The sequence below is a fragment of the Gouania willdenowi genome, chromosome 7, assembly GCF_900634775.1.
Source record: "Gouania willdenowi chromosome 7, fGouWil2.1, whole genome shotgun sequence".
Classification (NCBI taxonomy): Eukaryota; Metazoa; Chordata; class Actinopteri; order Blenniiformes; family Gobiesocidae; genus Gouania; species Gouania willdenowi.
Window position 1 is genome coordinate 36,072,472 of NC_041050.1, and position 27,002 is coordinate 36,099,473.

Genomic DNA, 27,002 nt, shown 5'->3' on the forward strand with positions numbered 1-27,002 from the left:
TAGATAGATAGGAAAGAAATTAGATGATAGATATTAGTTTTTAGTGTATTTTATATCTGATTTTACACCAGTTATGATTAGAGATGCTAACAAGAGGCAGATAAACCTTTGTTAGGTTATTTATTTCAGGCTCAGTAATTGTAATGAATTGTAATTGAACTTTAGAAATTGAGAACGTAAATGTAATTGAATTTCTGATGATAAAAAATAACTGTAATTTAAATGTATCTTGAATTGTAATTGACCATGGGTAATTGGAAATGTAATTGTAACTGACCCCAGCCCTGTTTTATTCATGTGAATGAATTTAATGTTTATGAGTTGATGCTGTGACTCATGCTCACTTTTGATTTAAAATGAAAGGCAGACATCGCAGCTGTCAGAAACAGATTCAATATTAGGTTTAACTGTATGACTTGTGTTATAAGCTCACGTCCCTGGGCAAGTAGTAACATTAGCATGAGAGATCAGATGTTCTCCAGTTGGAAACAGGGTTTACTGAGGTGAGCTCAAGGCTAATTGTCATATTGCATTTATTTATTGAAAGAAAAACATTCCCATTGTGAAGCGAGTATTGCAAATTCCCCCTTGTGCTGTCCGAGGTGTAAGGAATCCTGCTGTGCCACTCCTTTTCTACACAGATGTCCGAGCTCATGTTTCCAAAGGACGTGCCACTTGCTTCAGGGGAGGCAGTGCAGGGAAATGAGGAGAGAGGAAATAGAAAAGAGAGTCAGTCCTGTCTGAGAGGTTTATGTATGAAGGTAAAAAAAAAAAAACAAGTAAAAAGCTGACGCTGAGTTTCTCTGCTGCAACATGTGGCTGAAACACAGCTGCATTAGTACTTAAAATCACTGGTTCACGCTTTACCTCCCACGCCCCTCCTAATCTCAGACAGTGGCTGTGTTCCAAATCACATACTAATGTACTACACACTGCAGCACATGTGTCAAACTCAAGGCCCGGGGACCAAATCCGGCCCTTTATAGCATCCAATTCGGCCCGTATAGGAGAAAGTAAAAATAACAGAGAAAAATGAATCATTGTGTAAATGAAACTCAACAATATTTGCAGCTACTCACAGTTTTAATTTGGGGAGATTTTGTGGAATAATTTCAGAAGATTTGGAGGATTTTGAAAAAAAAAAAAATAGATCCTCTTCGGATGCTCTGAAGGGCCAGATTTGGCCCCCGGGCCTTGAGTTTGACACATGTGAGTTACGGTAACAAAAAGACACTTAATGGCAGCCTTCATGACACCTTATTCATGCTATTGACAGATTTCATGTCATAATAATGAAAGTGTAATGTATAAAACTTCAAGTAAAGTGTCACCTGTGCTTTTTTATAACATGTTTTTTATATTCAATCAATCAATCAATCAATCTTTATTTGTATAGCGCCAAATCATAACCAATGGTATCTCAAGGCACTTTACAGTAGAGCAGTCTTAAGGACGGACTCTTCATTTTATGGATACACACATATGCATATATACGTATATACACATACATATGTATCCCACACCCAACATGAATTCATCATATTCAAATTTCATTATATTTGTATAATGACAATAAAGCTTTCTAGTCCGTTTTATTATATTACTACTATTACTGACTTTTCATTAGCGTAATGATTTTATTTTATTTTTTTAAGGTGTTTGGACCCTGACTTTTCCCTCCACAATCTTGAAATACCACACACGCGTTGACAGATCACACATTAATTGTGCGCCAACAGACATCAGTCAGTGGAGATGACCCAACTCCTCAGACTACCTGGTTTGGCGCCAATCCCACATAGATTATCTTTAATAATCATGCTTTGCACTCTCACGAGTTCATGACAGCTCGTTGGCTTTCAGGAGCTGATACGTTCACTTTCCCCGAGTCAGGCTGAGTGGGTGAGTTTAACAGCCTTCAGATTAGACATTTGATCATGTGACACAATAAGAGTCAGTGACAGGTTTAACATCCTCTGATTGGGACTAGTGCACCATAACACCTCAGTGAAACCACAGAGAGTAATAGCTTAGAGTAGAGCAGACATGGACAACTGTGGCCCCCAAATTAAACGTTCAAAATGACAGAAAAATACACACAAAAAAAAGCAAGTAAATAAAAAAAAAACAAGAAAATACAAGAAAAACTAAAATACTCACAAAACTACTACAAAAATGAACAGTAATACACAAATTAACACAAAATGACAACAAAAATACACAAAATTACTCAAAAAATATACAAAATTACAGAAAATGACAACAAAAGTATGCAAAAAGATGAGAAAAAAAACCAAAAAATGACTCTGCAAACCCACAGTACTCATAAACAAGCAAAACAACAACAGAAATGCACAAAAATTACTCCAAAAAATGCAAACTAACAACATAAATATACAATATGACTCCAAAAAACAGTAACACACAAAATGCAATGTTAACAAGCAAGACAACAAACAAACATACACAAAAGGGAAAAATAAACCACACAAAATTACTATAAAAAGCCTTTGTTTATTCCTGTATTAATGCTCAGATTGGTCATTATTCGAAATGTTGACATCCATGTTAATCAAACAAACACATTTTTATGGCCCCCGCTGTGATACTAGTTGCCCACCTCTGGAGTAAAGCCAACATGAAAGTAAAGTAATACTTTTTAAAAATGTAATCCAATTTATTGAGTTGTTGGAGTTATTTAAATGTGGTTTCAGTTTATAGTTATATGATGATAAAACTCACATGTTCACATGAGCATTTATTCTTTCTTCTTTTTCTTTATTATGGTCTCTGATGTGCTGTCATGAAAAGACATCAAGGATCCACAAATCATGTGTGTACTGTACACTGTACACGGCTCATTGTCTGATCAATGTAAGGATTTTAGTGACCTCTGGTGGTGACTTTGTAGAAGACCTCAAACGATCTCTGCAGTGCTGTACTGTATGTTGGAGCTCTATGGTAAGCCCTTTTAATATTTAATAGCTACTGTAGTCTGGATGTAATACAGACATCCACAAAGTAGGATGAACAACGTCATTTTCCCCATTGATGTGTATGATGTTTGTCATTACAGATATCTTTAATTCAGTTATGGATAGGCACAATGTGAGATATGGATATCTGCAACTAAATGATGACTGTCCATAACACCATTTAGAGATATCTACTATTTCATTCTGACTAGTCATGATTCAAAATCAAGAAATCTTCAACTTATAATATATCTTTAATGACATTTCTAGAAATATTTAATAGTGTTTTAACTTGTCAAATTGATGTTATAGATATCTTGAACTGGAATTACGCCTAGTCAGAATGAACTTGCAAATATCTCAAACTAGATTTACAGAAAGTCATGTTTATTTGCAGATATCGATGATCAAGTTAGAGATATCTTTAAATTAATTGTGCTTAGAGATATCTCACATTCGAGATATATTTAACTTTAATTGTGTCTAGTCAAAATGTAATTACAGATATCATGAATGAGAGCTTTGACTAGGCAAATTGATATTGCAGATATCTGTAATTATGACAGGAAGGAGGAGGGGTTAGCGGTACCAGAGAGGCCAGAGCGGTTTGCTACTTCAGCACTTTTATCTTATCAATGACCACAACTGCCATTTCTTCTGCTAACAACACTGATAGAATTTCCTCTTATCTCCTCCAGGTCATTTGGGTCAGTATCCAATGAGAAGCCTCGCATGACCAGAGTCGTGAACACAATGTTGACTAGTCATGTAATGTAATTACAGATATCTTTAAACAGAGTTTCAACTAGTCAAGACTTAGTTACAGATATCTGTAAGTGGCATTTAGGATGCGTGATGAAGCAAAGGGTGGTTATCGTGAGGTCAATGCAAACATCTGTACCTCAGTTTTTGCTCGTCATAGAAGCTTGTTTATAGTGACTTTGGAATAAGAGGCCAAATTATCACAAACTTCAAATCCTGACAAAAGAAACAGTATCCCCCACACATACATATACACTCATATTATTCGTTTATCAGCATAAATGTTATTGATAGAAAGAAAACATGAAAGATCCCCACATTGCGCAGTGGCCATTTCATCACTAGGGGGCACTAGTTTTTACATATAATGTATGGGGCATGCAAAAAAAAATCACCAAGTTTTTGCAACATTTAGTAACAAACTACGTATAAAAGACGTGAATTTTATTTGTGTTACTTTAGAACAGATTTACTGAAATATCTGAAAAATTTGTGATATTTACTTTTCTCATAAACATATCTTGTCACTGTTAAATCTAAATCTAAATGTTAAATATTAAAGCTAAATCAAAATGTTAAACCTAAATGTTATATCTAAATTTAAATGTTAAATCTGAATGTTACATTTAAGTATAAATGATAAATCTAAATGTTAAAAGTTCAGTCTAAATGTTAAATCTAAACTTTACGGGTGAAACTAAATATTTAGCTAATATGTAGTCACCAGAAGTTCCAAAATAAAAACTAATCAAAATAAAAAAGTAAATATCACAAGTTTCTAAACGTAGAAAGAATACACATACGTTTTTTAAAATGTGGTTTGTTGCTAAATGTTGCGAAAAGTTGCTGATTATTTTATCATGTGCAACTTTACAATGGGCGCCCCATACTAATGTATGCTGGTTTCTTGTATTTCACCAAGTAATTGTATTTCTAATAACTTTATAAGAGGTCCTTTTAACTTTTGTTATTATCAGATGCAGAGGTTTTAAATGGTTGCAGTGATAGTAGTAGTTTTGTTTTGTTTTTTACTATATGAAGTATCAGTACTGTCTCATTGCTTAAATGTGGGTGAATGATTATATGTTTATTCACTTCTTTTGTTAATTTGTTTTTGTGTGTGTGTGTGTGTGTGTTATGTCAACTGGGTTTGGGTAGAGTACAATAAACAAGCAAAATTGATAAACTGTAGAACGTGTATTCATATATGATGTGGTGCAATAAGCATTCACTGCTTATCACCATGACTACGAGAGCTAAAAAAAAAAACCAAAAACAACCTGCACAGTAGAGAACTTTATGGGCCTGGATTGAAAAACAACGTGCTACATTGACATACAGTAGCAGTGCACTGAAAACTCAATTATGACCTGGCTGAAAATACTAATGTTACTGAAATACTAATTGGTGTGCTGTTCAAGTTGGACTCACCAATAGGACTTCCTGGTTTTCTGCCAGAGCTTGTTTAGCCAGGTAACGTTCCCTCTTGATCTTCAGCTCCAGTGACTCAGGAACATCAGGTACTACCCAGTCAATGGCTCGCAGAACGAAGAAAACCACGTGCTGGGGAGGAAAAATACAATAATGAAGTTCTCAGAAACATAGACAGAAGGGTTAAAAACAGCAACATTAAAAGCAAGAGAGGAAAAACAAAGCAGATGAATCACAACATAACCTAACCACTAGAGAGGACATGGGCTCGTCTGTAAACGGTTGCATTTACTGGTTCAATAAATGGGAAGAGATTCAAATTCTGATGTAGCTGATTATGATTTACAGTCTGCATAAACAGGACTGAATCATTACATAACCTAACCACTAGAGCAGACATGCGCTCATCTATAAACGGTCACATTTACAGACCTTGGAGTCGCTGTTAGCTTACCAAAAAATGGGAAGAGATTCATCACCTTTATAATAAGTGTTGACTAGGCCACTAGGAGTGAGGTCCAAGGCCAAGGCTGACTTGATAACACTGTATCATGTTTTTCTGCAGTCAGTGCCTTCTCCTCGTCCTTCTCTCTCTGCTCTGTTTCAGGTGTCGTGAAGCTGATGATGGCAGTTCCTGATCTGTGGATCACGGCTCAACTAGTCTGGGACACTCTGATGTTCTATCTCTCTATCCTGTTCTGCTGGTCCTTTTGTCCACTAACCTCAACCAGTCAACGCAGATGGCTGCCACCTCTGAACCTGGTTCTAACGGAGATTACTTCCTGTTAAAAGGGAGTTGTTTCTTCCCACTTTCGCTAAATGCTTGTTCATGTGGATCTTGTTGGGTTTTTTCTTTCTTATTATGATTTTTTTATTTTGATAAGCGCATTGAGATGACTTTGTTATACATTGCTCTATACAAATAAAATTGAATTGTTTTCAATAAATGTAGACTATCCTCTTACCTCAAATGCAATAATAAAACCAAGTCTGACAGCGAGAAGTTCCCAGTAGAACAATGTGTAGTTTCCATTGTTGTCCCTGAATGATTTATACCTAAAAAATAAAAGTTGACAGTAGTGAATAAATGTGCTGGGACAAACTCTCACGGCAGCAGCATAAACTTTGTCCTTTATCTGAAAGCATCCTAAGGCAGAAAAGCTACACCTTTGTCTTGGTGCGTCTGAGTATACCTGCCTGGGTTGGGATCAATTATCAGTATAATTACTTAATTGATATGATAATTAATTACAATTATGGTATCATTATAATTGTAATCGTAATTGAACAAATATGTTGCAAATATGTTAAGTACAGATAACTGACTTTGTAATTGTAATTAGCATGAAAATTCTATTAAAATTGTCATTTACAACAATTAATAAAATATGTTTCATATCAAGTTTACCTGTCAGTTCTCTTGATGATCTTTCTACCATTTAAAAAAATTAGGGGTATACTGACAGAAAAAAGGCTCAGACGCCCACACCAAAAATATTACAAATATTTTCATGGACAAGGAAGCAAAACAAGGTAACCAAGAGATGAAAAACTAATTAGATTGTTTTCACTGATGTTCTTTCTTTTTTCTGATTTTTATTGTGTTGTTTTCATCACTGTATTTGCTGTTGTTGTTTTAACCTGTGAAGTGTCTTTGAGTTTCTTAAAAAAGCACTTTTAAAAAAAATGTATTATTATTATTATTATTATTATTATTATTATTATTATTATTATTATTATTATTATTATTGATAATGTTTTTTAGGGTATTCTACTGCTGAATTTAAAACAAACCCGTTATCATGAGAGATGCTAACAGAAAGCTAACACAAGAGGAAGCTTACGTTTCAAGGGCTTTTTTAAATCAAAGGCTCAGTAGTTGTGATTAATTGTAATTTAACTTTAATAATTGAGAACATAATTGTAAATGACTTACAGGGGAAAAAATAATAATTGTAATAATTGTAAATTATTATTACAATAATAACGTACAATAACGTCACAACGTAAATGTAATTGAGTTGTAACTGAACATGGATAATTGAACACCTAATTGTAATTTAAAAATGTAATTGACCCCAACCCTGATACCTGCACATGGGGTAGTCGGTGTAGTTGGATGGGGCGTAGGCTAAGGTGAAGTTGACGTATCCATGGAGATTATTTTCAAACTTGTAGCGGTAGAGCAGACGAGGTAGGAAGTCAGATGTGAAGGCGATAAGGAAAGCCTAAAAAAGAAATGAAAATAAATCACTTCTAATGACTGACTGTGGTAATGGTATTCCTGTGTTTGTCGACTGACTCACATTGGCGATGACAGACATGTGGGACAAGGCCTCTAGAATGTTGAACCAGACTCCGATGTTCTGGGCGCGCTCAGCCACCGGACGGCGGTACTCGCACACAAATTTGTGAGCGTCCAGGCGGATCTCCACCCAGTTGTTAAGAAGAGCAAAGAGTGGGGCGAGTGGAAACGCCGCCACAAAGATGGTGATGAACCCAAACTGCAGCACTGCAGCACAAAGACAGTTTTACTTTCACTGAAGAAGGACAACAGTATGTAATGTACTCCTAACTCAGCTGTTCATGCTGATGTTCAGTTCTTTAGACGCTTACACACCCATCTCTAGGTATTCTTCAAACAAGCCCTCACACTCCACCAGCTGATAGTCTTCCTCCCAGCGTCGAGCCTTACGAGAGGCCGACTCCCCCAAAACCTTTTCCAACGTTCTCCTCTGTTTCCAGGCCTTTACTTTACTGTTGGCACAGAGAAACAGGAGAACTAGAGGCTAGATATACATGACATCCCTTTGTTGCAACGCAAGGTATAATTTGATGCAATGTGTCCCTAGCATTAACATTAGCATTAGCTATCATTAGCATTACCATTAGCCTAACACTGACATTAGCATTAACTAGCATTGGCTAGTATTAGCATTAAACTGGCATTATAAGCATAAACCTAACATCAACATTAGCCTAGCATTAACATTAACATTAGCTATCATTAGAATTAGCTTTAGGCTAACATTGGCATTAGTATTAACTAGCATTAGCTAACATTAAAGTAAACTAGCATTAAACTAGCATTGGCATCAACCTAACATTAACATTAGCCTAGCATTAACATTAATATTAGTATCAGCTATCATTATCATTAGCATTAGCCTAGCATTGACATTAGCATTAACTGGCATTAACCTTAACCAAGCATTAAACCAGCATTAGCAACCATTAGCTAACATTAACATAAACCTAGCATTAACATTAACCTAGACATTAGCCAAGCATTAACCTTAGTTTAGCATTAACATTAACCTAGCATTTACATGAACATTATCTATCATTAGCATTAGCCTATCATTGGCATTAACTAGGATTAGCTAGCATTAATATTAAACTAGCATTAGCCTAGAATTAACATTAACCTAGCATTAGCATTCATATTTGCTAGAATTAGCATTAGCCTAGCATTCGCATTAACCTAGCATTAGCCTACTATTAGCATGAGGATGAAAATCAACGCTGTGTAAATATGAAAACATTGTTCTATTCTGTCAGTCAAAGGTGCAGCGACATACGGTAAAAGGAACTCCTGAATGTTGTTGATGAGCTGCTTTCCCACCATTATGATGAAGAGTTGTTCAGCCAGTTCAATGAGGCAGCCCCCAGGACCGCACTGTAGCATGAAGAAAAGCACAGTGACACACTTCTCACATGCTTAGTAATGTCTGGAATATTAGAAGTAGGGGAGGGTAAAACCTTACATCTTCATTTCTCATCCCGAACAAGGTCCCATAGTTAGTGGGGTACCCCACAAACCTGATCACACAGAGAGAAAGGACTAAGATAACTCATTACTTTGCTTTTTGTATTCACAGGTTTGTTGAGAGTAGGATAGCTCACCTTCCTTTGAAGAAAGCCACGTAGAATGGGGAGGAGTAGAAGTTGACAAACTGAAAGATGAACACCTTGAAGATAAAGGCGTTATCATACTGGGTTTGTGTCCTGTGCATTTCTGCAAGACGGAAACAAAAGTTGTGCCAATCATAAAATATAAAAAAGTTCAAGAAAAGTTTTATTAATTTTGCTTCTGAAGCATACGCTTCAAAGTGTTCATTACAGTTTTCCCAAATTCCTTCGAAATTTTTTTTTATTTTTAATATAATGTACATAATATACAAATATTTTATGTGACATAAAACACAGTGACTGTACGAAGTTACTTAGTTTTACTTCAGGTATGTAATATAAGTTTTCAGTGAAATGGCCACAAACTTTTGAGATTTTAGGTTGGTTCTTCTTCTGTGGCCCACTTGTGATCTAACTGCTACATATTTGGCCCCTGAACTAAAATGAGTTTGACACCCCTGGCCTAAAACATAACTCTATAATATCTTTTTAAATCCACTACAGATGGGATGTTGGGTTTGGCATTTATTGGTCACTGCAGTAACAAGTTCAACATGATTAACATTGACCAATATTACTGTTTTTTACCCCATCTCGTGAGCTGCTCTGCCAAAGCAGTGTAGACTCTCCCCATCAGCAGGATGAGGCCCAAATTCACAATACTGCTGGAGATGTTGGCTATGGTTCCTGCCTTGGAAGAAAATAATGCGCACGCACACGCACACACAGATGTGAAAAAATACAGGCACCCAAAATAAATCATCATAAATTCATCAAATAGAGACAAAACTCATGTATATTCTGTAGCTTTAATTTACCTCCGTACGCAGCACAGGACTCCCAGTGCGAAACATCATCACACTGATTATACCACGACACATGACCACAGTGACCAGGAAGATCATCACCACACATAGCTGACAGAGCAAGAACAATTATTTTTAAAATACGTTTTTTTTTTTGTTATTTTTTAGAAAACAGGAAAACGTAACAGTGAGATCAGAAGGTGGCCCCTACGTGCATTCACTTCAGAAAAAAAAAAAAAGAAAAAAAAACAGCTTTTCTGAATAATTTGTTTGTTTTTTTGTTTGTTTTTGGGCAATTTTATTCAGTTTTGCAGACTATTTTTTTTTCTTCTGATTTCCAGATTCATTTTGTTCAGTTTTTCGGAGAAATGTTTTCTCTGTTTTTTAGAGAAATTTATTTTCTGTTTTTCGTGCTAATTTATTTTCTGAAATTTTAAAATAATTAGAACATCCATCCTATAGTGATCCCTTGCCTTGCTGCTCACCGTACAGATCCAGTATTTTCAGCAGTCTCCTGATTGTATCTTAAGTGACCACGTAGCCAGCCAGAATGCACTTCAAATGCATCGTTTTATATCCATGGAACAATGCCAGATCTGTCCAAATGATGGAGAAACATCGCTATGTCCTTCAGATCTGAATGGGCTCAGGTGCCTGTGTAAAGTCGATAGGCTATTTTTAATGCCATCAATATTATGGCTTACAGCAATGATTCTCAAATGGTGGGTCGGGACCCAAAAGTGGGTGGGTCGCGAACAGCTGGTCAAAAATAAATAAATACTTAATGTCTCTCATGTTGGGTTGGACTTGTCTTTTATTTTGAAAGAAACTTTTCTTTTGACAGGTCTGTTGTGAAATGCTTGTTGCAAATAAAAAGGTTTATGTTTTTAAAAAAAGACTATATAGATTAATAAGATGAAATTTGGTTGGTTGAATTCTTAAAAAAAAAAAAAGAAAGTGGTTCGTGATTGCTGTTTGCTCTCAATAAAGAAATAATGCATTTGTTGTTTTAAATGCCCTATAGGCTCAGAAAAAATAAAAAATAAAAAACAGGGGGAAAAATTAGCACGAAAAACAGAACAAAAATACTCCAAAAAACAGAAGAAGAAAAAATTAGTCCAAAAAACTCGTACCACATACAATCATCACAACGCTAAAAACAAAAGTTAGTAAAGTTGTAATTGAGCTTTAGTAATTGAGAACGTAATTGTAATTGACTTTCAAGGGAAAAAGAATAATTGTAATTTATTTGTAGTTGAAAAAAAGTTTGCATTCCATTTAAATCAAAAACCTAAAATGTATCTAATTCTCTTTTGTGACTCACCATCATTATGATGACCATGGAGCCTGTGAACATACGGGACAGTCTGGTCTTTTCTGGAAAGTAGGGTTCTTTGACTCCCGTCACTGGATTCTGCTCCATCGTCGGGGCCATGGCTGCAAACTCTGGCCGAGGACGTTCCTGGATACACGTCAGAGATCAGCAGCAATAACCGCTAATCTCCTGAATTCTACAGTTCATAATCAGGAATGTTCAGTTCTGGACCTACTAAATTATCTCCTGAAAATTCACATAATGTATTGTGAATTAGACCCATTTTTAGTTGGTATATTAAAACAATGAAGCAAACTCTGGATTAATGCTGCGTTCACACCGGACGTGGCGTGATTTTTTGAGACACGGGCACCGTGGTGGCCGTGGCTCAGGTGGTAGTGGGTCGTCTTCTGATCGGGAGGTTGGGGGTTCGATCCCAGTACCTGACTATGTGTCAGGACGAAGTGTCCTTGGGCAAGACACTGAACCCTAAATTGCTCCCAGTGGTCGACTAGCGCCTTGCATGGCAGTCCTGTCCCACTGGTGTGTGAATGTGAGAGTGATTGGGTGAATGAGCTGATATGTAAAGCGCTTTGAGACTGCTTCAGTGTGGTGATAAAGCGCTATATAAATCAAGTCCATTTACCATTAACCGTGCAAATGCTTCCGCAGAATCGAAAAAAGTTTTCCACATATGCGCTTCTGAAGATAATATCAAAAAAACCAGACTCCCTCTCTTCTCACCATCAACTACGGAGGACCCCAGTAAAATTGATGCTCTTTACTGTCTGTGGAAGCTGAAGAGCCGTCAAAATGCTCAATGCCTGGATTCACCAGGTTAACCAGCGACTCGTCCAACTCGGTGAGTTTCACATTTTTTTCAGGAGCTGAGACAAATCCTTCCTGTAGAGCTCCGGGTGGTCACACACCGCCATGATTATTTTCTCCTCCGTGCTAAAATGGGTGAAAAGACTGCCTGACCGCGCCGACCAACAAGAGAAGAATTTGCCTCTTACCACATCTTCCCATTGACTTTGTATGTAATCTGGTCACGCAAACATTTGGAGCCACATCCAGTGTGAACACAGCATAACTCTTGCATGATGGTTTCATGACTAGAAAACTTCCAAAGCAGAACCACATCAAAACTGTATTTTAGATATCCAATCCTGGATGGCATAAAACTTTCTCCAGCTAAATCAGGACAAAACTCAAGTTTTAGTTCTCGGTCCTGAGGCCCAGGGAGAGAAACTTTTACCTAAACTACAAGCAGTGTCTTTAATTCTCTTTAAACATGTTAAAAACTTATTGGCGTTATTGAGTTCACTTTTATCCCTCACATTAAAAATATAACAAAATTATGTTTTTATCACTTAAAGAACATAGTCCACCCCATTCTCTTTCAGGCCAACATGGAGATGCTAATGCATGTGTTTATCACTCGTCGAAATGACTACTGTAAAGCCCTGCTTTCTGCTCTTCCCAAAAAGAGTAATTCAAGTTTACAATTAATACAAAATTCAGCAGAACGTGTCCTGACAAAGACCAGGAGGAGGAAACACTTTACCCCCATTTTAGAAACGCTGCATTGGCTCCCCGTGTGTTTCAGGATCAATTTTAAAGTTCTATTACTGGTTTTTAAGTGTCTTAATGATCCTCCGGCACTGGCCTTTTAGAAATCCCAACAGTCAGGACACACACACTCACAGTGAGGCATTGTTCCAGTTTTACGGCCACCGTCTGTGGAACAGTCTGTAGGAGAACCTCAGGGCTACAGTAAAACCCCTTTGTTTTCAACAACATGCTCAAGACCCACTTGTTTAATTTAGCTTTTAACTAATTACTTATTCATTTTAGGATTGTTGTCTTTTATGTTTGTTTAGTTTTAGGCAGGGTTGTGTTCAATTACATTTTTCAGTTACAATTACATTTCAATTACCCATGTTCAGTTACAATTACATTTCAATTACCCATGTTCAGTTACAATTACATTTCAATTACCCATGTTCAGTTACAATTCAATTACAATTACAGTGACCAGAATGTTTTCCAATTACAATTAAATTACAATTATTTTTTGTATCCTTAGAAAGTTCAATTACTAAATTTCAAATACAATTAATCACAATTACTGAGCCTGAAATAAATAACTTAATAAAACTAAACCTTCCACTTGTGTTAGCATCTTTTATGATAACGGGTCCTAAATCAGCTGTAAAATACACTAAAAACAAATATTGATAATCTAATTTTTTTTCCTATCTATCAGTTTCCTTGTTAAGCCCCCTTATCAATGAAAATAAAGGTTTTAATAGTATTGGTGTGGACATCTGAGCCTTTTTTGTGTTTTTTTTAAATGGTCAAATGTGGAAAAACTTGATATGAAACACATTTTAATAATTGTTAACTAAATATGTGAAGAACTGGAACACGGTTCCCCAGTTTTGCGTTAAATTATAATTGACAATTTTTATAGAATTTTCATAGCAATTACATTTACAAAGTCAATTATCTAAACTCAACTACAATTTAATTACAGTTATGACAGGAACAGATGTTTTAAATTACAATTACAATTATACTTACGTCATAATTGTAATTATTTTTTCAATTACGCGATTATAATTATGATTTACCCTAACCCTGGTTTTAGGATTGTTGCTTTTTCTGTTGTTTTTATAGTTTTAGGATTAATTTATGATAATTATTTAGTGTTTCCTCAGATGGAGCCCTCTGCAAAACAATAACCATAATATAAAACCTCTTCTTCATGGAAGTCCATGCAGTCCCAGTGATGAGCCAATGTAGCCATCTTTCTCTTCCAGTATTCCAGAAAGGTTACAGCCCAGAAAGACATGAACACACTGAAGATCACCGTGCCCGGGTGGTCAAATAAGTAACCCACCTGCAATATAAGCATGTTATTAATTGTGTGAATTGGTGATGATGACTTTCACAGAATAAACAGTGCAGATGAAGGAGTGAAGGAGGCTTTACCTTTGCCATGGTGCAGATCTCAGACATGTTCCAGGCCTTACATGTTTTACAGAGAGGACACATGAGATAACTGCCACCGCTGTCACAGATTTCCTTACTGGGGAAACAAAACACATGTTTTAGTCTTAATGATGACGATGATGGCTTTAGCTAAGACTATGCAATTATGAAAAATTTGACTATGATTTTTTTAATTTTACATATGTTTTATTTGCTAAATACAACAAACCTCCATGATTTTGGATATGTACAAACAACAAAGCTTGGCAAATACTGATTATTAAAGAGCCCATGTTAAGCTAAATCAACTTTTCTGTGCTTTAAACATCATAAAGTGTTATTAGGGCCTCATACACATGTCCAAACTGTTTTCATTGATTCCCTCAATTGTTAGTTAGAGGGTGATTTGCTCCTTTCTTACAGCAGGGTGAGCACAAACACCTCACTCCAATTTGATGACGCGTTCCTACTTTGATGACGAATTTTACGCGACACTGAGCTCCAGGAAGCTCTCTGCCGTGATTGACATGTAAACAGCGTCCTTCGCGCAGTGCTGTGTATGTATTTTCTACAGTCTATGTATGTACCAGCAAACGCCCCGCCCCCACGCTCTGTCTCGTGTTTATAAAGCAGCATGAGCTCAGCTACGGAGTGGGTGGGAGGAGGGCGGTCCGTCCTCTGGTGGGGAGGAGGAAGTCAGTGTCTCGTCTATAGAAACGCCCACTCATGAATATGAATAAGTAGGCCGCAAATCAGCCTGTTTGTGTAGAGTTGTTCAGAAAGTGATTTTTCAGAGGCTAAAACTCTGGAAAACAGGCGAGTTTGGGAAAATAAACCTCAAATACTGGAGTGAATGGGTGAATGGGTGAAAAATAGCATGATATGGGACCATTAATACTAACTTTGAATTGTTTAATGCACATGTATGCAAGCTCCTAAGCCCCACCCCTCTCAAAGCTTAAAGCTAAAGCTAGCCTGCAGGCTGACAAGAGGAAAGAAAGTTGTTGCTAGCATCTTGAAACATGGCATGAGAAATGCAGCAAAAACTCTTGGTAAACAAACAAGGCAAGTCAAATTCTCTTATAAGGAACACTTTGGATTTGATGATGAAGACCAACAGCAAAGACACATCACGTGCAAGAAGTGTTTTGTGCAAAAGTGAACATACTTGTTTTTAGAGTTTCAAGGATTTTACTTATGTTTAAAGAATATAGTTTACGTTGTTTTGTTCAAAAAATAACTTTTTGGTTGACAAATAATCATTTAAATAATTGTGATTTCAATCAGGACTAAAATAACTGTGATTATAATTTTTTCTATAATCGAGCAGCTTTAGCTTTAATTGTAGGTTTCAAACTGGTTTTTACATCATGATGGATGAGATAATGTATGAAATGCACTAAATACGCAGAGTTTCCAGGGGGGGAAAACACTGCATAGTGGTCAAAAGTTTGAATTACATTTTTCCCAAATACATTGGAAAAAAATTCTTAATATAATGTACGTAATATACAAATATTTTAAGTACCATAAAACACAGTGACTGTACAAAATATATATGAATTCATTGTTCTTTTAATAATACAAGTTATTTTTTGGCACTCTAGTCATGTGACTTGAATGGTCCCTGTCAGTGCCCTGACATACTTTCAACGCTTGCAAGAAACACATCTACATCCGGTCGGCTTATTTTACAGCAGTTTGTGTACTATTTAAAAGGTTGAAAACCTGCTTTTTAAAAATAATTAGAAAATTGTTTTGTGTGAATTTCGATTTATTTAATTTTTTTCTGTTATTTTCTGTTTGGTTTTTGATTGTCAATATTGTGTTTTGATTGTTTTTTGTATACATTGTCATGCGGTGTTTTTTCTTTTTTTTTTGTCTTTTTTTTAAATGAACAATTGAAACACCACAAAAACAGCATCATATTGACATGTGCACTATAAAAATATTTAACAAACGTTGTATGGTCGGGTTACATTCAAATATCACGTGCCAGGAGCTCTGTTGTAAAGATCTAGAGTGAAGGAAGTGACGTATAAGCTACGTGCATGCGTTGAAAGGATCTGAAAGGATCAGACCTGTGAAAGAATCGGGCACTGACAGTCCCAAACTTTTGAGACTTTAGGTTGGTTCGTCTTCTGTTGCGCAATTCTTCTTCACAATATAAATGGTGAGGCGACACTGCGCCCATCAGTTCATGTATGGTACTGCAGCAGAAATGAAGCAGAAAGCGGCCGCCGGCCTGATTTTAACATTAAATTATAACAATAAACGACACGTCGATGAAAATTGTTGTAGTCAACAAAAATCCATTATGTTACTAGTTATTTTTGTATTATTGTATATGTTACATGTAAATCTCGAGATAATCTATTTATTTAATTTTTCCCGCCCTGGCAATAATCTGAAACTCCGCCTATGGCACAAAAAAAATGTGTTTATTATAATGATACAAATGCTGGGTATTACAGAGTCTCTGCATTTCCTGGTATTTATAAATTTCTGAGTGCACATGACTCAAGCTTTGTTGATGATTCTTACTCCCCAGCAATTAAGTCCATTATCACAGGAGACAACCCCGTATTTTCTCTAACTGCTCTCCATCCATTCTCAACAGATCAATGCTTTTATCTGCTCGGTGTGAAGTAATGAACTTCAACTTCACTCTGACACACTTACTTGTTGTCTTCTGTGCACTTCTAGCTGCCATTAAGAAAGAAAATGTTGCTCAAACCAATTAAATTCTGGTAAGCGACTGAAAAACAAAAACCTAAGATCAGAAAGTCAATTTTTTTCCATTCGCAATGCTAATATAACCCTCCGCTCGACACTTACGGTAAATACTGAATGAGTAACAAGACCTACTAAAGTTATACACTAAGTCAGTGTTTCTCAAATGGGGCAACGTGTACCCCTAGGGGTACGCGATGGCACTACAGGGGGTCACTGAGATAGAGAGTGATTGAGTGGAAAATTAACAAATATTATAAAAAATACATAGAAATAAATCTATTCAGGAGCCACTAAATCAGTGTTTTTCAACCTTGGGGTCGGAGTTTCATATGGGGTTGCCTAAAATTTCTGAAAAAATGTAAATTTGTATTATTATTATTATTATTATTAAAACAACAGCATGTGTGATTTTAATGCTGATCCGAGAAGTAACGAAAGCAGTGACTCCTAAAATGAGTATTTTATTACAAAATAAGCTATAAAATATATATTTGTACTGTGTATAAATATAAACAAATTAAAAATATATATAGATATATTTCAGTTTTGATGATATTGTCATTTTCTATATCGCCAAAATAGAAAACTCAATATATTATGAATCACGATATATTGCCCAGCTCTGATGTCCGTCTAGCTGTGTTTTAGTGAGTGATTTTGAGTAAAGTTGTGTTGCTTGTGTTGACTCACGCTGGTGCGTTGGAGCCCATCGACATAAATCCACACACAAAAACCAATGTTCCCACAACAGCTGCTGGGAGAAGCCACACTGTGTAGAAACCTGCAGAGACACAAAGCTCAGGGCTTCACTTTAATGCTGATTAAGGCGTGTGTTGCTGTGCAACTATCCAAGCTGAGGAGTGTGAACGTTAGATGCTGAGATGTATACATGATGATTTTTATTCTTTGTGTTTTCTGCAGGACAATGTGACCTGGACCAATAACAAGTAGTGCTGTGCAATATTTTAAATGACGATATAGATAGAAAATAATTGAAAATTGCTATTCATTATATATTTTATTATTATTTTTAAATAGTTTCATAAATAAATTGGTAAAATTATATTTTCCTATAATCAATACATTTCGGATTTTGGGACCAATTTCTGTGATTGTTACGGTCTAAAACGCCTGATATTGCAGTAGCTTTTTCCAAATATTATTCCAAAAGGTGTGACAAAGGGTACTTATTTTCTGTAATAAGGCTTTCATATTTTTTAGAACTTTGTATAGACTGGTCACTTTCCCAAAAAAAGACCTGATTACTTTTCAAGTTTTTCATATCAATACAGAAAAGAGCAGATTCACAACAATTTACCAAGATATGGATAATTTCCATCACAACATAAAGGTCTAGCGTAGAGAATATTACACAGAGTATCACTGGTTGTGCAAGTGTTTAAAACAACAAAAAAATAAATAAATAAATAAATGGTACTTCTCCTATAATAATCTTCTCAATGAAAGAATAATTGTGACTTTTGCCACATACTGTATGCTGTTGTAATGTGTTCTGATTTGTAAATGTGTATGTGGAAATGCCAACAGGAGGTGCAAAAACCAACAATAATGGCCACTGCTGATTTAACCGTACCTGTAGTGAATTGTACTCACCAGCTCCATCAAAGTTCATATATGACAGAAGAGGTTATTTTTGTTTAAAAGTCCTTCAAGGGCAGCAGGAGATACATTAACACTTCCATTTAGTGAGACACGTTTGCAGCTGTTTTGTTTGGAAAAGTCATATTGGCAGTTTGTAACCGGGGGAACCAATCTGGCCGGAAAAAAAGTAGCGTTTCACCGCCACATACCACAGTATCCATTTTCTACGTATTTGTGGCTCTAAACTAAACACTTAACACTCATGTCTGAGCACGGCCCGACCGGTGTTAAATTATGTAGAATTAGGCTGGATCTGACCAGCCCATTCTGGTGGTTGATAGTGGGCACAAGGAGGACCCGTCTGTGACCCAAAAAAATCTGATCGCTGCGGCTTCTCGGCGGTAGAGAAGAAGAGTGCAAACCTCTTTGTAGCTATTAAGGAGATATTTACTCCCCCTTAAACATGACGTTCCAGTGGGTGAAGTAAATGCAGGCTGGAGAAGAATTACAAACATGTTTAAGGGGGAGTAAATGTCCGCCCAGAAGCCGCAGGGGTTGGAACTGTCGCCACTTGCGGTCACAGATTTTGGCACGACACCGGCACTCGGCTGCGGCTCTTGGTGACGTCATCGACTACTCGACATCGACTTGACTAGTATGCATATAGAGTCGACTTTTAAAATTATGTAGTCGTTCAACCCCTACTGCAAAGTAGCAGCATTGCTGTGAGTAGATTAGCCTGGTTGATGAGTTAGCAACAGAGTGGGACCAAGACCACACACATTAAATTGGCATTATATGGTACGATACACGTTATTATCCATTTAGGGAAATTTGTTTTGGACTCCAAGCTGCAAGCACCACAAATTAGCTGCTAACACGTCCACCTATTGCACATACCAATTTTACATATATGTATATAAACAATAGAGGGTTATATCGTACGGTAGATGTTTTTATATCGCACTATGATATATATGATTATATTGCTCAGCATTACTAACAAGCATCAAGTGAGGAGAGAGCTTTGGTTTTCTGCTAACATGAACTCATTAAACTAATAAAATACTCTAATATCTAGAGAGAAATCTGCATATTTACCCAGCCAAGCAAAGTAAAGTGCAATCTTCTCTCCAAAGTATTCCCTGATATGGTCCAGAGGTTGATATTTGTACAATTTGCACCAGCGTGCCCAGTAATGGTAGAGAACCTGCCTGTGGTTGAGCTCATCAGGATGAATCTCATGCTGTGGCAGCTGAAAGGGTCCCTGTTAGAAAACAAACGTTGCCCGGTAAGTGAATGCAGATGCAGAAAGGATCAGTGGTTAGACGGCAGATGATAACGTTTCACCTCATGCAGAGGGAAAGCTGCTGAGTAAGCTCCTTCATTGACCAGTCGCTCCACACCAACCTCAGCTCGCTTCCTTTTACCGTACACCGTCCTGGAAAGGATCTCATACACCTGAAACAAAACGCTGAGAATAACTCTATCAAAGAAAACTAGAAGTGAAAGCATCTAGATTAAATGTGTCAAACCCATGGCCCGGGGACAAAATTCGGCCCCTTAGAGCATCCGATTCAGCCCGCAGGAGAAAATTTAAATGACAGAGAAAACATGAATCATTGTTTAACCCTTTAACACCTGTAATATTGACGTCTTCGCCTTGGCTTTTCTTATTTTGTCTATAAAATAGTCAGTAAATGTCCTATGAGGAAGTGCTTTTACCCTTTTTCCATAACACTTTGGACTTACAATTATTGTCCTTTTTTAAAGAATTTATGACATGTTCTAAAATGAAGAAAAACACAAAAACTTAATAGATTTTTTGAGATTTAGTAGGAAGAAAACCATGAAAACTCACAAATAACAGATTTTTTTCAACAAATATCTAAAATTTAGAAGGTACAGAACTATTTACAATAACGACGTAGGAGACGTGATTATCGTAAAGTTTGTAACTTGTCACTAAAGCACAACATGTTAGCTTCCAGAAACAGTTGGAATTCTTCCAATAGCGCAAGTTTTAACAGAGTTACGGTAATTTTAATGTGCTCATACCAGAATGTGTCCCCGGCGACGCAGTACTGGAGGTATTAAAGGGTTAAAAGAAAATCGAACAATATTTGCAGGTGCTCACAGTTTTCCTGGTGCTTATATCACATGATTGCAGTGACTTTTTATGATAAACAGCTGAAAAAAGCTCAAAATTCTTACAAAATTTCTTAATTTTCATCTAATTATGAGATAATTTTTCCCTTAAAATATTAGAAATTGGTCACAAAAAGGAACTTTAAAGTGAAGCTCCTGTAGGGACTGATATTTATCAATTGTTGCTTAAATATTGTTTTACATATTTTGTATTTTATGTATACGTAGAAGTGCAAACTAAGGCACAATAATGATGAAAGTACTCGTTTATATGCATAAAATCTGTGGCCCATTTAAGATCAAACCGCTCCGTATCCGGCCACTGAACTAAAATGAGTTTGAAACCCCTGCTCTAGAACATATGAGGAGTTTCATTACACTTTTCCCAAATTTCTTAATATAATGTACATAATATACAAATAGTACTATAAAACATAGTGACTGTACAAAATATATATCTACCTCAGTTGTGTAGTATAAGTTTTCAGTGAAATGGTCCCAGACTTTTGAGACTTTAGGTTGGTTCTTCTTCTAATGCGCAATTCTTCTTCACAATGTAAATAGTGAATTTTTGTAGTCAACGTCATCAATTATGTTACTAATAATTTTTGCATTACTGTTACACACATTGTGGTTGGCGCCAATCTCGAGACGGTCTACAAATTTAATTCTATTTTTTATTTAGCCCCACCCCCCTGGAAAGAATCTCAAACCCCACCCATAATCTAGAATAGAATCCACTCAGGTTACTCACCACACGGTGTCTCTGTGTGTTACTGAAGTACGTGTCTTTGTCTTCACAACCAAGAAATCTGAAGAGGAGAGTTTATTTCAGTGATACATGGAGCACGTCCTGACAGTAAGGAGTAAAACGGACGTACGCTCACCTGTCCATTTTTGACTTGCGAAAGGCACATGTGTAATAGTCCAGAGGCCTGTTTGGGACGGACTCCATCAGTACGTTGGGTATGCATAGTCGACTCAGCACCTGAGCAGATGTGTTTAGGTCCAGATGTGGTTGTGCCTAAAGGCAAAACACACGATAGCGGGAGAAAAAGATAGAAGAATCTTATTATTCCTCCTAAAAGCAGTGTTAATTTTCACAACACATTTGGATTTTGTTTTAGTTTAGTTTACTTTTAGTCATCGGGACTATTTATTAGTTTTAGTCAACTTAAGATGTTATTCTATTAAATCTGTTGTAGATATAGTCGACTAAAACAGTGGTTCTCAAACTTTTTTGGCTCAAGCACCCCTTTCTCTTACTTTTGAATGTAAATAAGACATAAGTATGTTCGACTACCACATTTAGCTCAGAATTCTGTGAAAAAACAACTATAAATCAGAATTATGGAATGAATGAGTGAAAACACATTTTAAAAAAATCTCATTTTGTAAATAAGTGGAAAGAAAAAGTATTTAGTGCCTCCTGAATAGAGTTATTTTTATAGTTTTTATCATTTACTCTGTCATCTCGCTCCTGGTGTGGGACCAAGACGTGTTCTGATCATTTCTATCATCATTTCATGTGGTTTTTGATGTCATTTTGTTGTTGTTTGCCTGTTCTTTTTATTATTCAGTATATTTTTCTTTTATTTTATGCATTTTTGTTGTTGTTTTAGTGTGTTGTTGATATTATTTAAATTATTCTCTCTCAGTGTGAGTGTTTTTGGTGTCGTTTTGTATGTTTCTCTGTTATTTTTGTGTAGTTTGTATAATCTTGTGCATTTTTCTCTCATTTAGTCTTTGTTGTTGTTTCGTGTGTCGCTGGTAATGGTAAGTCTTTTTCCCCTTGTGTGAGTGTGTGTGTTTATAGTGTCGATTTGTGTATTTTGTTTCTGTTTGTTCTTTTTATTATTCAGTATATTTTTCTCTTATTTTATGTGTTTTTGCTGTGGTTTTGTGAGTTGCTGGTAATATTTAGTATGATTATCATTTATAACTAAAAAATAAACATTCATATATTTAATGCTTTCATTTGTTAATTTTCCTCTCTCTCTCTCAAGTAGCCATTGTAGTGTCATCGCGTACTCCCTAGAGGTACACGTATCCCCATTTACATAGCGCTTTAAACTTTAAAACAACCCTCACAGGTAACCAATGGTCAACAATCAAAACACAGCATAAAAACAAATTACATACTATATATAAAAACAGATGCACAATAAATAAAAAAATAAATGTCACCCTATGGGTATTAAAAGCTTTTGATTAGAAGAGGCCCAGGAGCCCAGTGAATAATAAAATAAAATAAAATAAAATAAAATAAAATAAAATAAAATAAAATAAAATTAAATTAAATTAAATTAAATTAAATTAAAAAAAATAATAAAATAAAATAAAATAAAATAAAATAAAATAAAATAAAATAAATGTCACACTGCTGAATATTTAAAGCCATCCTAAATAAATGTAATTCAAGTTTTGATTGGAAGAGGCCCAGTTCAGAGGTAATATGCAATTCCAGTGGTGAACTTCCAGAGCCTTGTCTTGGGAATGTCCAACAATAGCTGGTTGGATGGCCAACTCCCTTTCAATAAAAATAGATACAAATGTTGGATGTAAAAAGAAAACCTGTTTCTTCTTTTACTATGTATTTAGGATTATGTGATGACCTGCAATGGAGCTCTGAGGCACATTTCCTCTGCATAATACACCAACACATCCCAAGGAGCGCTAATCTTGAGGAAACGTATGGTTTTCTTCTCGTTAGATGTTTCTTCCTGAGGGAAAAACAATCCATGATGAATTTTTTTCATATAATTGTGGGTGCAATGATTTTTCCAATGAATGACAATGTACTGGATGAACAGTACCTCTTCCATTAGCAGACCTGCACTCTCCAGGTTCTGAGCAAAGGTCTCTCTCCACTGTCCCAGCTGGACTTTTCTCCGCTCGGACCTGCTGATCTGCTCAGTGGTGTCAGTTCCTCCATCTTCACCAGGAACCTCCATTTCCTTCTTCTTTTGTCGCTTCCTCCTCAACCGAATCTCCCACACCAGCACAAAGTCTGATGAATAGTGATGTGGGATTTATAAATGAGGACCCTGGGCTGAATTTTTGTCCCAGTCCACCCCATGAATACAGACCAGTTTGATCTCAAGTGGGCCACAGATTTTAAGCAGGAAAAAGACAGATTTCAACATTAATGTGCCCTAGTTTGCACTTCCAGGTAGAAATTACACAAAGTATATAAGAGAACAACAATATCCATGCAATAAGTGACCTTAAACTTAGATTCACTTACATTTCCTTGATATTATCAACAATTGTTATTCAATTATTATTATTTTTTTGTTTTTTTAGCAATTTGAGAATAAAAAATACTGTCATCATGTGAAATGAGTGTGGGAAAGTTGCAAATTTGTATACAATGTGTATTTGGAGGGGCTGAAATATCTACAACTGAATTAGCTTGTAATTTACACAATGATACATGGTTTTTCTGTTGTTCTTACTTTCTTCTGTGGGCCAAATTAGATGTTCTAAAGGGCCGGATATGGACCCCGGGCCTTGAATTTGACACATGTGCACTAAGCACTGACTATGGAGGAGATGATGCTACAACGCACATACCAATTTTCGTCTTTCCATCCCTGAAGTAATTCCCCAGCTGTGGGACGGGTTGGTTACGTTCTGTGTCTTGGTGAACAGAACCTTCAGGATCCAGAGCTGTGGTTGAAAGCTGAAAAGGTTTGGACAAGTTTAGGGAAACACAAAGAAAAGGGGTTCAATAGTGACCGACTATGCCGAAACATATAGGAACTGTGTTTTACATCAGCAAAATCAAACTTTAACAAGTGATGTTCTGGATACCTTCCATGTTGTTGCTTTATATGTTTAATAAAAGGATGAAAACTCTCTGGATCCATTGCTACATGGAGCCAGTGTGGTGTGAAGGTAGATCTGCTGAGGATTTATCAACCTCTGAACTATGGAGAGGTTTGTCTCAAAAATATTCACAAACATATCCACAATTTTCAGATTTTCACATGTGTTTTTCACAAAGATTTGTCTTAAAAATATTCACAAAAATCTAAAAACAAAACACATGTACAAATTGTGGATATATTGGTGCATATTTTTGAGAGAAAACTCTCTTACAAACACATCTGAAAATCCCAAAAATACTGCATGTGAATGTGTAAATTGTGGATATATTTGTGAATATTTTTGAGACAAATCTCTCTGAAAAACGCACGTGAAAATCTAAAAAAACCAAAAAAACATGAAAATCTAAAATACACATGTGAAAATCTGAAATACACATGTAGAAATCTAGAAAAAACACATGAAAATCTAAAAGAACGTGAAAACCTAGAAAAACACATGAAAATCTAAAATAAGACGTGAAAATCTAAAATACACTTGTAGAAATCTAAAATAACATGTGAAAATCTAAAATAACACGTGAAAGTCTAAAATACACATGATAAAATCTAAAATAACATGTGAAAATCTAAAATAACACGTGAAAGTCTAAAATACACATGATAAAATCTAAAATAACACGTGAAAATCTAAATTACACATGTAAAAATCTAAAAAAAACATTTGTAAAAATCTGAAAAATACATGTGAAAACTGTGAATTTAAAAAAACATATGAAAATTTGAAAAACACGTGAAAATTGTGAATACATTTGTGAATATTTTTGAGACAAATCTCTACAAAACACTTGTGAAAATCTTAAAAACAGTATTTTTGAGACCGATCTCTCTCTATAGTGCACAGACTGTGTGCAGTGGGAGGCAGGGCTTACATAGCGTGGTGGTAGATACCCTCTGTCCTGCAGACTCCCATAGCTTTCTGTTGTTTGTGTCTCCAAACCATCTGAGCCCAAATCCAGCAGCACCTCTCGGTCTCCCCTCTGCTTCTCAGAGCTTTTCCTGAACATGATGAGCTCAGACTGAAGATGATCTGCGTAGATGCACACAATACAGCACCATAAGCCTTTTACAGAGAAATAACTTACACAGTAACTTAAAAAGTAATGAAAAAAATAAAAAAAAAGAGAAAGAAAGCTTCATACTGTGCCTTTACCGCAGAGAGGAATGTTCCACTGCTGCCATCATCTGAATCAGGAACAATCTGTGCTTCCCTTGTTTTCTTCCTCTTCTTTATCTCTAAATCCATCAGGCTCCTCTTTCTCTCTGCAACAGCAGTGAAATACCGTAATGGATGTAGCACATGGGCACATCATCCTCATACAGCACTGTGTCTATGCTGCCACTGATGACTATTGGAAATGTCTACTACTCAGCTTTTTAGCAGACTTTATTCACCTGCATTCATAAGAACATGTATTCATCACAAGGAGCATTTTATTTATCAATATATTGTCATGTTTTTATGGACTGAATCGAGCCTGGAGTGATAAATCTTCCCATCTGACACAGAGTTAATGCATCAGCCATTTGGGAGCCAGAGCTTTTCCTATTTTGCAGCAGACCGCAGTGCTGCAGTCAAAACACATCATCATTGGAGAGCAGGAACAAACATGGATAATATATACATCCATCCTGAATAAACACAAGACTGGCTTTATTTAAACACATGACTGACTTTATTTAAAAAAAACATTGTTCACTTTGAGGATAGAAATAAAAATTTAAAAACAGAGGAAAGATTTTCAGAGGATATATCCTACTCAAGTAGAAGTACTGTTACTTCATTGAAATTGTACACAAGTGGATTTGAAACACGCATGAGAAAATTTAAAATACACATGTAAAAATCTAAAAAAACATATGTGAAAATCTAAAAAAAACAACATACTAAAAAATAGGTGAAAACCTAAAATACACGTAAAAATCTAAACACGTAAAAATCTAAAATCCACGTGAAAATCTAAAAATGTGAAAATCTAAAAAACGTGAAAATCTAAAATACACATGTAAAAATTGAAAAAACACGTGCAAATCTAAAAACAAAACATGTGAAAATCTAAAAAAAAAAAAACCCACACAAAATCTAAAAAAACAGTGAAAATCTGCAGTCACTGATAATGTAATGGACTGGTCTGGACACAAAATGCCAGGGCTGAATTTTTTTCCCAGGTCACCCCTGAATACACACCCTCCCACTGCCTCTGTTCCTCTGATCACAACCTCCTCACTGTAAGGAACAAGAAACACATCTGGAGGGACACCCTCACCCTCTGGAACTCCCTCCAAACACACATCCGTAACTGCACTGTAATTACATCTTTAAAATCACTTCTCAAAACACACCTGTTTCACTCTGCTTTTAACATTTAACCATTCACTCACTCATGTTTCTTGCCTTTTTTACTGTTATACTTTTTTCCCACTCTGA

The 27,002-nt window shown here is 36.0% G+C and overlaps 1 protein-coding gene across 3 annotated transcripts; it reads right to left on the bottom strand.

Moving 5' to 3' along the window:
• Positions 1-200: 200 nt before the first annotated feature.
• Positions 201-25,842, bottom strand: ano11 (anoctamin 11). Of its 3 annotated transcripts, none has more exons than XM_028453807.1 (24): positions 25,717-25,842; positions 25,447-25,604; positions 24,261-24,369; positions 23,501-23,694; positions 23,300-23,407; positions 21,572-21,708; positions 21,439-21,496; positions 19,887-19,997; positions 19,638-19,803; positions 17,625-17,715; positions 14,199-14,295; positions 13,963-14,106; positions 11,211-11,348; positions 9,899-9,997; positions 9,669-9,771; positions 9,075-9,078; positions 8,936-8,990; positions 8,750-8,847; positions 7,789-7,925; positions 7,475-7,680; positions 7,260-7,396; positions 6,134-6,224; positions 5,169-5,300; positions 201-678 (listed from the first exon to the last, which is right to left on the bottom strand). In XM_028453807.1, the coding sequence occupies exons 2-24, from the start codon at positions 25,579-25,581 to the stop codon at positions 652-654; spliced, it is 2,577 nt and encodes an 858-aa protein (XP_028309608.1). In that variant the 5' UTR covers positions 25,582-25,604; positions 25,717-25,842; the 3' UTR covers positions 201-651. The 3 variants fall into 3 exon arrangements, with proteins under 3 accessions (XP_028309608.1, XP_028309606.1, XP_028309609.1); XM_028453805.1 differs by having other exon boundaries at positions 9,075-9,186; XM_028453808.1 differs by lacking the exons at positions 201-678; positions 5,169-5,300; positions 6,134-6,224; positions 7,260-7,396 and having other exon boundaries at positions 7,480-7,680; positions 7,785-7,925; positions 9,075-9,186.
• Positions 25,843-27,002: the final 1,160 nt, after the last annotated feature.